General features: G+C 43.8%; 1 protein-coding gene across 2 annotated transcripts in view; it reads left to right on the forward strand.

Moving 5' to 3' along the window:
- The first annotated feature begins 13,306 nt into the window (after positions 1–13,306).
- The window catches only part of znf638.L (zinc finger protein 638 L homeolog), a 77,972-nt gene continuing 76,914 nt past the window's right edge, over positions 13,307–14,364 (forward strand). The window contains exon 1 of one of the 2 annotated variants that reach the window (XM_041586923.1): positions 13,307–13,448. In XM_041586923.1, coding sequence (XP_041442857.1) covers positions 13,357–13,448 — 92 coding nt within the window. In that variant the 5' untranslated portion in view covers positions 13,307–13,356. The remainder of the gene's footprint in view (positions 13,449–14,364) is intronic. The other variant, XM_041586915.1, reaches the window with a different exon arrangement.

Genomic DNA, 14,364 nt, shown 5'->3' on the forward strand with positions numbered 1-14,364 from the left:
TTCCTCAGTGATCTTACTGACATGTCTTTGTCATTATTGCTGGAGCAAGTGCCAGTGGGGACATAGGAAATAGGACATGGCCTATTTCAACACCAAACTATGAAAACTATTTTTTGGGCCTCCTAGTTCTTTAGTAGCCTTGGGTGCCTTATTTTGTTTGTCACACTGCCCTGGTCCTATCATATAGGCCAAGTTTTAGGCAACACACTGAGAGAAATGTACCAACATGACCAAACCCCCAGCCTGTGTATGGCACACTATAACAACAATGCAACCTCATGCACAACGACCTTCACATTTTTTTGTTTTTGGTAGAAAGAATGGAGGAAGGTGTTTAGGTGACCACACTGACCACATCCCATGGTCCAAAAAGAAAATCATTGGGTAGTACATAAAATTCTGCCTTATCAATACTTCACCAGCTCCTAGTTCTTCGGTAGCCTTGGGTGCCTTATTTTGTTTGTCACACTGCCCTGGTCCAATTTTTATCAGTGGTCAAAGAATGATATCCATGAAGAACCATGGTACCTTGTTCAGTGGATTCGGGTTTACATGGAACTTCCAACATGTCAGATCTAAATCTGTCCAAGTTTGTTCCCACTGGAATATGATATCACTTTGGGCTCACATTTATGGACAGGAGACCAGATAGTTTAGCAATATCCGCCCATGTTTGGCCTTGTGTGTTACACCAAGAGAGATGGGAAACCGAGAGAAGTGGACAACTGAGTTCAGAGAGAAAGGCGAGAGACAGAGGTGTAACAAGAGAGTCAGAGAATGTAGAGAGTGCAGAACAGCTGGTGGTTCCAGAATGAGGAGACGTGGAGCTTAGGTAACTGTTCAGTTTTGCTTGGGGCATAACAATATGTACAGTCAGGAGAGCAAACGGCATGGGGAAGATTAGAGGAGTGACATGATATATGGTGGATAACAGGGGGCACTTAATGCAGGTGTTGACATAACTGAAGAAAGACAAACTATTTGACATGGAATGGAGTCCAGTGCGGAAGTGAGCTCAGCAGGTGAGACAAGTCTGACCACTTCATCATGGCTTTAGCAAAGGTTTTAATTTGCAGAACTCTCTGTTCCAAAACCAGGTGGACATCAAGGCAAATGAATCTTTCTATTGTAATTGAGAGATAAAGGAAAGAATGTGGGACTATATTATTCCTGGTGCCGCCTTTTCCCTCTTGCTTCTACAGAGGTGGATTCTCACTTGGCTAGAAAATTCATTGTTCTCTCTCATAATAAAGCTCTTTTGTGAATCCAACATTGTGTAATAGTCCCATACATTAAATTGGCTTGGAAATTGGGCTGAAAATGTAAGGGTTTCATCATTTGGGGCATGGACGAACCAAATGATGTTAAGGTGGGCATGAACACAATGAGAGCAAATGATGGACAACCCACAGTATTGCCTCCTTTCTATTGTTCAGATGTTCATATAAAAATCAAGAAAGCTCAGACATCACTAGGTCTATGGAAACCAAAAAGGGGACAGGACCACATTCCTTGGTTATGCATAAACCTGTACTTGTGCCAGTACTCTGTGAATGGCAAATGGCACACTTAACTACTCATAGGGGAGTAAGAAACTCCTCTTCTATCCTCTGTTGGTTCTAGTTCCTTTCACCCAACAGCCCAATTGGATCTCTCCCTGTCTGGTGACTTAGTCCTGTGACATCTCCACTGGCTGGCAACAAAATCACTCGGCAGTAAGTCAGGTTCCCTAAGGGTGCACAGTCGTACCAGGACCGGGTCTAAAAGGGGTCTATGACCCTTCTGGTTTTCGGGTCTTTTGAAATTTTTTTAGCGATGTCAACTAATTCAAAAAGTGCAGCATAGCCAACCCCCCTCAACAGTGGTGAAGTCGGAAGAGCTGAAAATCCGAAGCACCAAAGACTGTGAACAGAGCCGAAGCCGCAAAAAGACCCGAAGCCATGAATAAACCTGAAGATGAAGTCCTGAAGCTGGAACAAGACCCGAAGCCAGAAAGGAGCCGAAGCCAGAAAGGAGCCGAAGCTAAAGCCATGAAGCTGCGGAAAGACCTGAAGGAAACCGAAGAAGTTGTCATCACGGAGGACAAGGAAGAAGAACCTAATAATTTCCACTGAACACCAATCTGTTTTTTTATTTTATTAAACCCCTGGCCACCAATGTATTATTTTAATACTCTATAGGCCCCTAGTCACCAATGTTTTTTTTTAATATTCTATGGGGTCCCTGACCACCAATGTTTTTTTTTAACTTGTAATGTGGGGGGGGGTCTGGCCACCATTGTTTTTTTTTCTATGGGCCCCTAACCACAAATTGTACGTTTAACTTGCAAGTGCGTGCCTAGCCACCATTTTTTTAAAGAAAATCTTCTATGGAGCCACCAATGGTTTTTTACCTTGTGGGTGGGGGGGGGCCCTGGCCACCAATGCGTTTTTTTAACTTGTGGGGGGGGGAGGCTGGCCACCAGTGAAGTTTTTTTTAAACTTTTATTTGGGGCCCCAACCACCAATTTTTTTTTATCTTGTAGGGGGGACCCTGGCCACCAATGGGTTTTTAGCACCCATATTTGTATGTCTTTTTGGTATGTGGGGTCTCTATGGTGGGGCCTATTTTCTCAAATAGGGTCCTGTGATTTCTGATGGTGGCCCTGGTGCATCTAGTGGCTGGGTGTCTTTTGTGGGTGTAAAGCTCTGGAGAAGACTTAATTCATGACCTTCAGATATTCCTTTGGAAACCTTCTAATATTGAGAGGCCCTACACTAAGAGTGACTTTGTCACAGGTAGAGTACTCCTGGAAACCATAGGGCTTCTTCTGAATGGGGAACTTATGAAAGATATAGTAAGGCACCCCTAGTGGCTGGGTGTCTTTTATGGGAGTAGGGCATAAAGCTCTGGAGAAGTCTTAATTCATGAGCCTCAGGTATTGATTTGACCAAAACTCTTTACAAGCTAGTACATTGAGCCATGTTGGTTAGAAGGGATAGCAGTCTCTGATGGACCCGAGGAGATCCAAGAAGCTCAAGACCCAGATGGTGACAGAACAGGCCTGCAGGGTGAAAAGACCAACATTTATGGTCAACAAACCAACTCTCTCTTTTTTCTGATCATATGTTTCAATTTATAGCAAATGAGAAAGCCAGACAGCTGCAAGTACCCCCCTAGAATTCCATCTGCCCCTTCACATGTTTTTAAATGATAATCAGAACTTGCTGATGACAGGCCCATATGTTTAACATCACAATCGGGGGCTAATTACGCACATGTGGACACCAAGGTTGTAGGTAGGAGATAGGGAGCTCATTTCCTTTCATTGGCCCAATTATCTGGCTTTTTGTCTAACGGCCTCACATTCTTGAAGAACAAAAGAAAGGCTTAGCATTGGGCATGAAATAAAGGGACCGACTGCAGGTCTCTAGAGTTTAGGGGCCAGTCAACAGGGGATGAAAAAAAAGTTTGCAAAGGGAATTTAACACCAAAACATAAAGTGAGTGACCTTAGCAACCGGAAAGCAGATGGACTGTGAGGACATTTAGGGCCCTCAGTTTTGTCAGTGGGACTATAGACTGTAAGCTCTTGTGATCAGAGACGGTTTGTTATAAATGAATGTAAAGCACTGCATAAATTGCTGGCACAGAAGGGGGGGACACAGGTGGGACATTCCTTTGATGAAACCTAAGACAATATCAGAACAATAGAATGGTATGTTAGTTCACCTGTGGCACTTTCTGGTCAGGGGCCCTCTCAGGTTGGAAGGCCAAGGGTTAATAACCTCTCTGCCTTATGCCCAAATCTGCTCTACTCTCCTATAAATATTCCAATGTCACATGGTTGCTAGGGTCAGTGACCCCACTGACACCTTGATATTCCTGTTCATCCCCTTTAATTTATTTTCATTAGCTTATGGATCCTTTGCTGGGTGTTATCAGCAGTCCTTGTGCTGCAGACAGACCACAGTTAGCAGGGACTGAGAACATGGCAGGTAATGTACCCATGGTATCACCAGACAATTCCCCAGTTAGACAATATCTGTAATGACGGAGTGGCTATGGCCACCAAGGAAACCACAGTGATATCCTTTCTTGTACCTTTGTAACCTGCCCAAATAGTTGGGGCAAGCCTTTGGAAGGGACCCTATACACGGCCTGTCCAATGCAAGTCAATAACGTTTATCGTCCTTTGTAAGGCCACCTTAACTCAGAGTAATAATACATTTAATGGGTGGAATTATGTCCCCTATCCCAGGGCAAGTACATTTCTAGCATAACTTAGGCCTAATGAGAGGCTGACTAAATACACACTTTGGGGACAGCTGTTTGTAAGTGGCACTGTGCCAGCACTCAGGGGGCTTTGATGCCATCACGGTGGTTGATTTAGACCCTCTCAGAACCTCCACCTGGTTATATGAATCCAGTTATTGCTCCCCCCCTTGGAGCCAGAACAAGAGTGCTCAGGGCTGGTTGTTTATAACGGAATAAAGACTCCCGTGCCACATGCTATTCATGTCTCAACAGTGAACACAAGATCTTCCTTCCTCCAGTAAAACAACAAACATCTCCGGCTAAAATAAGAACTTGAAAAGCCACAGAAAGAGGAGCTGCCCTTCCTGTTTTCTGCAGTCTCTCAGCCCAAAGGAACGACAATGGGGGGGGGGGGGGTTAACTCCTTCACTGGGTTACAGAGATAATAAAGATATGAGGGCACATTTACCAACCCTAGCAGCACAGTTGCAATAAATAGCGGTGCTTGTCCATACATTGTTCCCCAGTTTGTCTGTTGCACCCACTTTGGTGCATGATGCACACTTTGGTGCATTATCTGGCTCAATCAAGTCCTGAAGCCAACACCAGCCTTCTTCAGGAGTCAACGACAGGTTTCCAGTGTTGCTCTCAGGGGTGATCCTGGGGCTGATGCTGAACCTGACACCAGCCTTCTTCAGGAGCCAACTACAGGGTTCCAATGTTGAACTCAATGGTGATCTTAGGGCTGATGCTGAAGCCAACACCAGCCTTCTCCAGGAGCCAAGTACAGGTTCCAATGTTGCTCTCAGGGGTGATCCTGGGGCTGATGCTGAAGCCAACACCAGCCTTCTTCAGGAACCAAGTACAGGATTCCAATGCTCTAAGGGGTGATCCTGGGGCTGATGCTGAACCCAACACCAGCCTTCTTCAGGAGCCAAGTACAGGTTCCAATGTTGCTCTCAGGGGTGATCCTGGGGCTGATGATGCCAGGTTGAGGGGTTGCACTAAAAGAGATGAATTTGAGGTTTCTATTTGTCTGAAATTTGCCATGGGTGGTTATTTGTTGCCCATGGGGCCCACAGAAAGGTCCTCCACCCAGGGGGGCCCAGATATTAGCTCATTGATCACCCGGACCCCTGGGGCAGAGGACCCTGCCACTATGTAGAATAAGACCCCAAATTTGATCTGCCCCAGCCATGCCCATTATGCCTAAGCCATGCCCAAGGTTCACTCAAACTCCCACTCCCTGCAAATCTCACCCCATTTGTAACATATGACTCAAACTTGGGGCTCACTCTTCTATGGGCCCCCTGACTGGAGTACCCCCTGCCCCCCCGATGGCAGTCCTGGTTACTCCATGCAATAAATCACCCACTGTTCAGTATTCTCATCTTCCTACTGTGTGGTGCAAGTTACTACCTGGAGTAAATTTTTACGCTCTGGTATCATGCACAAAATAGGATGGAATTCTGAGAAAGAATGTTGCCCTGTGGGTAAAAATAAACATGGCTTGTTCACTTTGCCCTTCTTTAGTAAATGAGCCCTGTTGTATATTGTAAGTGGTGCTAGGGAGGGATCCAGGCATGGGCAACTAGGAAGCATGGGATTCTGTACTGGGCACTATCCTTATTCTCCTGTCATTGTGAGTGCCACAGCTTCATCTGGAGGCAGGAATGAAAGTAGCAGCAGTGAAAGGCATTTACTTTCCCTTAAATGAAACCAAAATGGCAGGAGCAGCACCTGGGAAGTGTTTATTGTACCCACCGTGGAATGAGCATGCAGTAACATGTGCACAAGCAGGATCCAGTCTGCTGTTCTCATTTAAATCATTTTCTTCTCAAAGGAGCCTGCCTGAAATTGAACATGTACTCTGGTTGCTAGGGAGGGTGACCCCCAGTAACCAGAAAGCACATATAATAAAGACTTGGGGCAGTTTCTTAGATTTATAAGCTATTAACAGCAGATAGTCTGCTGTTTGTTTTGTTTTCTTTATTTTATTGACCCTTGGGAAAGTCTTTGTTTAACTATCACTAGTGACACAGCTCATGGGAGTTATAGTTCGGCCGTTCCATCTAACATTCCAGCAAGGGCTCGGCTGAGCAAGAGGATCATGTGATCTACTTAAACTCAGCATTTCATTAACCCCACTCCTTCCAGGATGTTAAATACATTATATACAATAATACAGAGTTCATTATAAAGAACAGGACAAATGTGAATTTATTTACGATATAGTGTACTGCCTGTCTTACATATGTAACACCACCAGGGGTCAGTAATTCCCTTAGCAAATGATGCATCGCTTTTATCCACGGCTCCCTGGAAAGTAGAGTCATTAGGAGTTATTTACTATGGGGAGGGCAGGGTGCAAAGTGCGATAAACGGGCACAATCCATAATGTTTCTGAAGCCCATTTTGTTGCACCCATATGCTGCCACTTGATGCTAATGTATTGGTTTCCTACAAAGGAAAGCAAAGGGAACACCCTGTCAGACCATGTTTGATCATGGGAAAGAGAGCAGCCTAGAAGCAGAAATTACGAAGACTCATTTTTCTGTAGCTGGGAAAATACTTAAGGACATCAGGGTCAACTCACCCAGGAGGAGGTCCTGACCATGAGAAAGCACCTCTGTGCTACAGGTAAATGGATTCGATTACACAGGGGACAGTTCCTGCTTGACCATGGGAAAGAGAGCAGCCCATGAGCAGGAAGTAGAGAGAAGCAGACCTCTCTACCTTGGTAAGTGATAATGGTAAATGTATTCACTTACGCAGGGGGCAGTTCCTGTCTGACCAAAGGAAAGAGAGCAGCACAGGAGCAGGAAATAATTACCGAGATTTACGGTGTCATTGGATTTATTTACTCAGCAGAAGGTTCCTGCCTAACCAGGAAAAAGAGAACAGGCTGGAAGAGAGCATCGGAGCTCTGTACATGTGTATGTACTGGGTATCGAGCAATCATTCTACCCAGGGGGAGGCTGCTAATTGGACTAATGCTAATGGACCATGTTCCATTCCAAGTGGACCCTATGAATAAGTTTAATAAGCATGTGTATAGCTCTGAGTATAATTAGCTGCACCATATAATTATCTGTCCCTCTCTATCTAAATATACTGTATGTGTGAGCCGACAGCTGCAGCTTTAGTTTCTGTCCCATGAGATGCTTCGTCCCCCCACTACACATTCCCAGCAGCCACAGATTCATTCTCTGCCAGACTGATGGGCCCTCACTACCTGCCTTGTCCTCACATGACAGATAAACTCCTGGGCTCATTTATTAACAAAGGTGCTCAGTAGCAACAGGGCAGTAACCCATAGCAACAAGTCAGATGTTTGTTTCCATTTCCTTTGAATAGTATGAGCAAAACGTATTGCTGATTCATTGCTACTGGTAATTGCATTGCAGCAATTTAGCACTTATGTTAGTAAATCAGCCCCAATTGTTATCACTTATTGTGTTGTACCTTCCCTACTGTGCAGCTAAAAGTCATGGTGTGTGTGATCTCCCATAGATCTTATTCATCCAGATCCTAACTTACATCATCAATCACATCACACAACTGACCAAGAGTAGGACCAAGACGTCTGGTGATCATAGGGCAAGATGGAGACAATTTGGCAAAATGGCAAATAGGAAAATAAACTGGTGTCACTAGGGCAAGATGGCCACATAAGGACAAGATTGAGACAGTAGGAAACGATAGCGACAACAGGGAAAGATACAACTGGGCACAATTGCAAAAGGAGGAGATAGAAGGCCAAGATTGACACACTAGGACAAGATGGCGACAGTAGGACAAGATGGCGACAGTAGGGCAAGATGGAGACAGTAGGGCAAGATGGAGACAGAAGGGCAAGATGGAGACAGAAGGGCAAAATGGAGACATTAGGACAAGATGGAGACAGTAGGGCAAGATGGAGACAGTAGGGCAAGATGGAGATACTAGGACAAGATGGAGACAGTAGGGCAAAATGGAGACAGTAAGACAAGATGGAGACAGTAGTACAAAATGGAGACAGTAGGGCAAGATGGAGACAGTAGGGCAAGATGGAGATACTAGGACAAGATGGAGACAGTAGGGCAAGATGGAGACAGTAGGACAAGATGGAGACAGTAGGGCAAGATGGAGACAGTAGGGCAAGATGGAGACAGTAGGGCAAGATGGAGACAGTAGGGCAAGATGGAGACAGTAGGGCAAGATGTTGGAGACATTAGGACAAGATGGAGACAGTAGGGCAAGATGTTGGAGACATTAGGGCAAGATGGAGACAGTAGGGCAAGATGGAGACAGTAGGGCAAGATGTTGGAGACAAGAGGGTAAGAAGCAACAGTAGAATAAAGTGGTGACAGTAGGGCAAGATGGGGATAGAAGGTCAAGATTGAGACAGTAGGAAAAGATAGTGACAACTGAGCACAATGGCAACAACTGGGCATGGATGCCCGGCTACATTAGTATCGTGAGTCTCCACCAAAACTGCCTCACAAAGGTTTTCTGGAACATAGAGTTTGCCTGGAGGTACATTAGAAAGTACAGATCTGGGCCCAGTGCTGCCACAATCAATTCAATAGGAGACAAAAGGATCAGGTTTAGACTTCTCTCGAGGATTAGAGACAAAACTTCTGGAAAGGGCCTTAGCATTGCTTTCCCTGGGCCTGTAGATGATGATAAAGTGGGTAGGAAATAATGCCCACCTGGCCAGCCTGGGATTCAAGCACTTCGCAGACAACAATGTACAACGGATTTTTATGGTTGGTAAACACCGTAACCACATGTTTAGCACCTTCCAAAAGATGTCTCAACTCTTCAAATACCCACTTAATGGCTAGCAATTCCCTGTTACCAACATCATAAATAGCCTCCGTAGGAGAAAGGAAAGTGCAAGGATGAATTTTACTGATAACAGGGTGTCGCTGTGATAGAACTGCTCCTGCACCAATCTCAGAAGCACCCACTTAAGAAAGGAAGACTAGAATTTGGATGCTGAAGCACTGGAGAAGAAGTTAATGCTTCCTTCATATGTTCAAAGGCCCTCACAGCCTCTTCAGACTAGGGATTTTGGGATTTGGCCATATCCCTGAATCCTTTGTGAAAGATTCGGCCGAATACCGAACCAAATTTGAATCATAATTTGCATATGCAAATCAGGGGTGGGTAAGGAAAAAGTGGACATTTTTTTACTTCCTTGTTTTGTGACGAAAAGTCACGTGATTTTCCCTTCTGGTCTGGAAGGGAAATCACGTGACTTTTGCGTATGCAAATTAGGAATCCTGCTGAAAAAGGCTGAATCCTGGCCGAATCCCAAACTGAGTCCTGGATTCGGTGTATCCCTACTTCAGACTTCATACAAGGATCGTCAGATTAGAGAGCAGTGATTGGAGCCACCAGAGTAGAAACATCTTTAATACATTTCCTGTAATAATTGGAAACCCAAGGAATCTTTCAATGTCCTGTAAAGAAAGGGATTGCGCCCAATCCAAAATGGCCTGACCCTATGATGGCTCCATCTCTAGACCCTTTTGTGAAATAATACAGCCCAAAAAATGTATAGAGTAGACTTCGAAAATACATTTTTCAAACTTGGCATAAAGCTGATTTTGCCTTAAGGTGGCCATAGACTCAAAGATCCGCTCGTTTGGCGATGTGGATCTTTCCCCGATATGCCACTAACGGCATGGCTATATTGGGGGTAATTCGAACGTTCGGCCGTATGGCCGAACAATCGAATTACGATGCGCCAAGGGGCTCCTACGGGCCGGTCGGTTTAAAATCAAACCTTCCCGATCAATATCGTGGCCAGATATCGATCGGGAAGACCCGTCGGAAGCCCCCATACACGGGCAGATAAGCTGTCAAATCGACCGATATCGGCAGCTTTATCTGCCCGTGTATGGTCACCTTTAATCTATGTGACACCTCCTGAACATGGGCACAATGGTCTGTTAAATTAGAGGAATACATTAGAATATCATCCAGGTACATTACTGCATAGCGACCCAAAAGATCACAGAAGACATTGTTTACGAATTCTTGGAAGAAGGTCGGGGCATCACATAAACCAAAGCTCATTACTAAATGCTCAAAATGCCCATCACGCGTTTTAAAGGCCATTGTATGTGTCTCCTCTCAGTAGCACTGGTATTAACCCTTACACAAGACACTGACCAGCATAAGACATGTTAACCCTAAATACATCTGCAACCCTTAAAGGGGACCCGTCACCCAAAAAAATTATTCCAAATCCTATTTTATCACATTAGTCAAGCCAAATGGATTTTAATTACACTGTATAAATTATTTGAATCTTGTTTCCTCCAGTCTGGGAATTCATAATTATAACAAGCAGGCAGGAGCCATATTGAGGACACTGTTATTAAGACAAGTCTTGTATCATCTCAGAATCTTGTTTGTGCACCAGAATGGGGGACCTGATGTCCATCCCCATGTCCTGGTTACACAATTAAATGGTGAAGAGAACTGGGGGAATGTGGGGAGAGCAGTGACATGTAGGAAGTGCTGAATGGAAAGTGAAAGTAATCGACTGCCTAAGGCATAGAGGAGGGGCAGACAATATTTGATTGACAGCTGAGATTTTTAAATGAGTTCACAGCAGCTATGAATGCTTTAATAAAAAAACAATTTGGATTTCATGTTTTTTATTTTACAGCTTTTTATGTCTGGGTGACAGATACACTTTAAATGAATGTGGTAGCAGGTCAGGGCTAAAATAACAAGGTTATGGGTTGTTTTGGGATCGGGCACCGGTGCTGGAACATATATCAAAATCTATAGAGCAAAGAAATCCGCACTCATAGGTCTTTTGTGAAGAAAAAAATGGGTTTATTCAACGTTTGGGCTCTTAACTCGAGCCGTCATCAGGAAGGGCCCTGAATCCTTCATGAAAGATTCGGCTGAATACCGAACCAAATCCTAATTTGCATATACAAATTAGTGACAGGAAGGTAAAAAGTGGAAAATTTTTTTACTTCCTTGTTTTGTGACAAAAAGTTAAGTGATTTCCCTTTCCGCCCCTAATTGGCATATGCAATTAGGATTCGGATTCTGTTCGGCTAGGCACAAGGATTCGACTGAATCCAAATCCTGCTGGAAAAGGCCGAATCCTGAACTGAATCCTGGATTCGGAGCATCTCTAATATAATAATAACATAGACTATATAAGGGCCAATATAAAGAAAGTGTATAGCCCCTAGTAAAGAGGTCTCCATATATCTCAGGGTTATTGAACAAAAAGGTGCACCTATTCTAGAGAGCTCTATATACCTCGGGCTAATTAAGAAAAAGTTGTATAGCACCTAATATAGAGGGCTCTATACATACCTATTAGGGTTGCCACCTTTCCCCGTGGGTAAATCTAGATGGGACCATGAATTGACGGGGCGGGTTGATTGGACAGGTGGTAACCGTAATACCTACATACAATACATATACATAAGGACAGCGCCTAGTACAAAGGTGTAGAGCTGTACATAAGGGCTAATGCGCGGGGGTACAACCCCTTCACCCACTTTGCAAACAATTTTATGGAAGTAACTGAAGAAGTCACCCTGGGGCAACTGCCCCCTCTTGCCCCTTCTGTGGACACCCTTTGTGCTAGCTCAATACTGTGTTCAGAAAGATTTGATGGGAATATGTTGTGACTTTGTGTCCAGGTTCAACCCCCTATATGTCTGCACTGACAGGGCAGTCTAGAGAAAAACATGTGTGAGCAGAGAACATTGGGACCATGTGGGAGTCTGGAGCCCAGAGAGGCCCATTCAATTAATGGTAGCCAAGAGTTAGGTTATATTCAGGGACTGTGTGACTCTTTAGCTGTATATTAGCTGGCACAGATTTTATTATTTCTATATCCTGCATAGGACTGCATAACATTCCTTGTGCTATAAGCAATATGCAAGCCTGATTGCTTCACAACACTCCAAATTATTAAAGGTGCTGTACACCCCCTTGTTCAATATGGGTTCAATGGACATAATTTCTGCCTATTGTTTAAGTACGGGCTTTGTTATTTCGTGCACTGAACAGGGCAACATCTCAAACTGAAAGTTCAGCCTGATTCTATATCTTAATCCCAGTGAGCACAATTGAAACAAATCAGGAATGCCCTGAGAACCCTCTGCATAAATGAACCCTTTCCTTCCCCCCTGCCGCAGCCTGTTAGGCTGTGAGATAAGGAGAAGCTTATGATACACAGGCTTCTCAGTGGACAAAAATGTTTTCAAGTTCATTGAAATTGTAAAACAAAAATGAATATTTCCGTGTAATTTTCCGGATCATTTCCAGGTTGCATCTCAGAGGACATAGGAACCCTGTATCCTGAATTCTTTTTAGTAGAGATTGCAGTCCAAATAATGTATGTGTGTGTATATATATATATATATATATATATATTGATTATTTTTAAGCATGAAATAAAATTGAACTTTTTAAAAAAATCCCAGGAGTGTTATATCCGATTCTACGTTCTTATGCATTTTTTCCTTCGGAGCAGCACCCGGGTTATTGCATCATCTATACTAACGGAGTGCGGATCTGGTTTGGTCGTATATATATATATATATATATATATATATATATATATATATATATATATATATATATATATATATATATATATATATATATATAAATACATGAGTGTAAATGAATATAAAGAGAGGGACGGAACCCAAGCACCTGTTCTACTCTGAGAGGAACGTCCCTTTCCTCTGTAGGTAATGTTTGGAAAGCTGCAGCAGTGCCTGGGTGTAAGTCCCGCCTCCCTTGCTAACTGTCACCCAGCTGGCCAGTGCCCCCAGCAGATTCAGTCCCACTGATGAGAGTGTACATGTCTGTCGTCCTGCGGTCAGGCTGCTAATCTGTCCGGGTTCTTTTAGAAACTTCTGCTTCCAGGGGCTACAGCTTGTGCCACATAACTCTGTGGATGGGGAGAAGAGCGTAGGGCTTAATCTCATTCAACTAACTGTCAGTCTCTGATTCCTGTGTGTGACTGGTATACAGATAAGATCCACTATGCTGCTGACTGGCGCCCCATAACCCATGTATTTTGGGGCCGATTGGGCTGGCCGAGGGGAGCCAAGGACTGGCTTGTGCCAATGATACAATGAAATCTCACAATGAGGGCACCGGAGGAAAAGAGTGTGTTGTTCAGCGCAATGGAGTAAATGGGCAGAGCAAGTCCCCACTGGATCCAAGGTACAAGTCCTTTACTAAATCTCAGTAACTGTATTTATTATCATGTATGAGAGTCTGCCTGAGAGGGGCCAGCAGGTCGCTGGAACATTGGGAGATCAGGAGGGCTGAAGGTGATTGAATCCAGGTACCTGCACTTTGCTTTAAGACTGTTACATCTCTTTTATTATGTAATAAAGGTGTGTCTATGATTGTTGTATCATGCCGTGCCTTGTGTTCAGAAACCTGCACTTCTGGTGGTTCTCCTGTGCCAATATTTCCCTTATACTAATGTGCTATTAGCTTCCCTACTACTATAGGTACAGCCATACGTTTATCCCCCTGCTACTATAGGTACTCCTGTGCTATTATCTATCTTGCTACTATAGGTACTTCTGTGCTATTATCTCTCTTGTTACTTTAGGTACTACTGTGCTATTATCTCTCCTGCTACTATAGGTACTACTGTGCTATTATCTCTCCTGCTACTATAGGTACTTCTGTGCTATTATCTCTCCTGTTACTATAGGTACTACTGTGCTATTATCTCTCCTATTACTTTAGGTACTACTATGCTATTATATCTCCTGTTACTACAGGTACTTCTGTGCTATTATCTCTCCTGTTACTATAGGTACTACTGTGCTTTTATCTCTCCTGTTACGCTAGGTACAGCCATAATTGTATCCCCCCTGCTACTATAGGTACTAATGTGCCATTATCTCTCTTGCTACTATAGGTACTTCTGTGCTATTATCTCTCCTGCATCTATAGGTACTTCTGTGCTATTATCTCTCCTGTTACTATAGGTACTACTGTGCTATTATCTCTCCTGTAACTATAGGTACTACTGTGCTATCATCTCTCCGGTTACTAAAGGTACTACTGTGCAATTATCTCTCCTGTTACTATAGATACTAATGTGCTATTATCTCTCCTG

The sequence above is a fragment of the Xenopus laevis genome, chromosome 1L (genome assembly GCF_017654675.1).
Source record: "Xenopus laevis strain J_2021 chromosome 1L, Xenopus_laevis_v10.1, whole genome shotgun sequence".
In the NCBI taxonomy this organism is placed as follows: Eukaryota; Metazoa; Chordata; class Amphibia; order Anura; family Pipidae; genus Xenopus; species Xenopus laevis.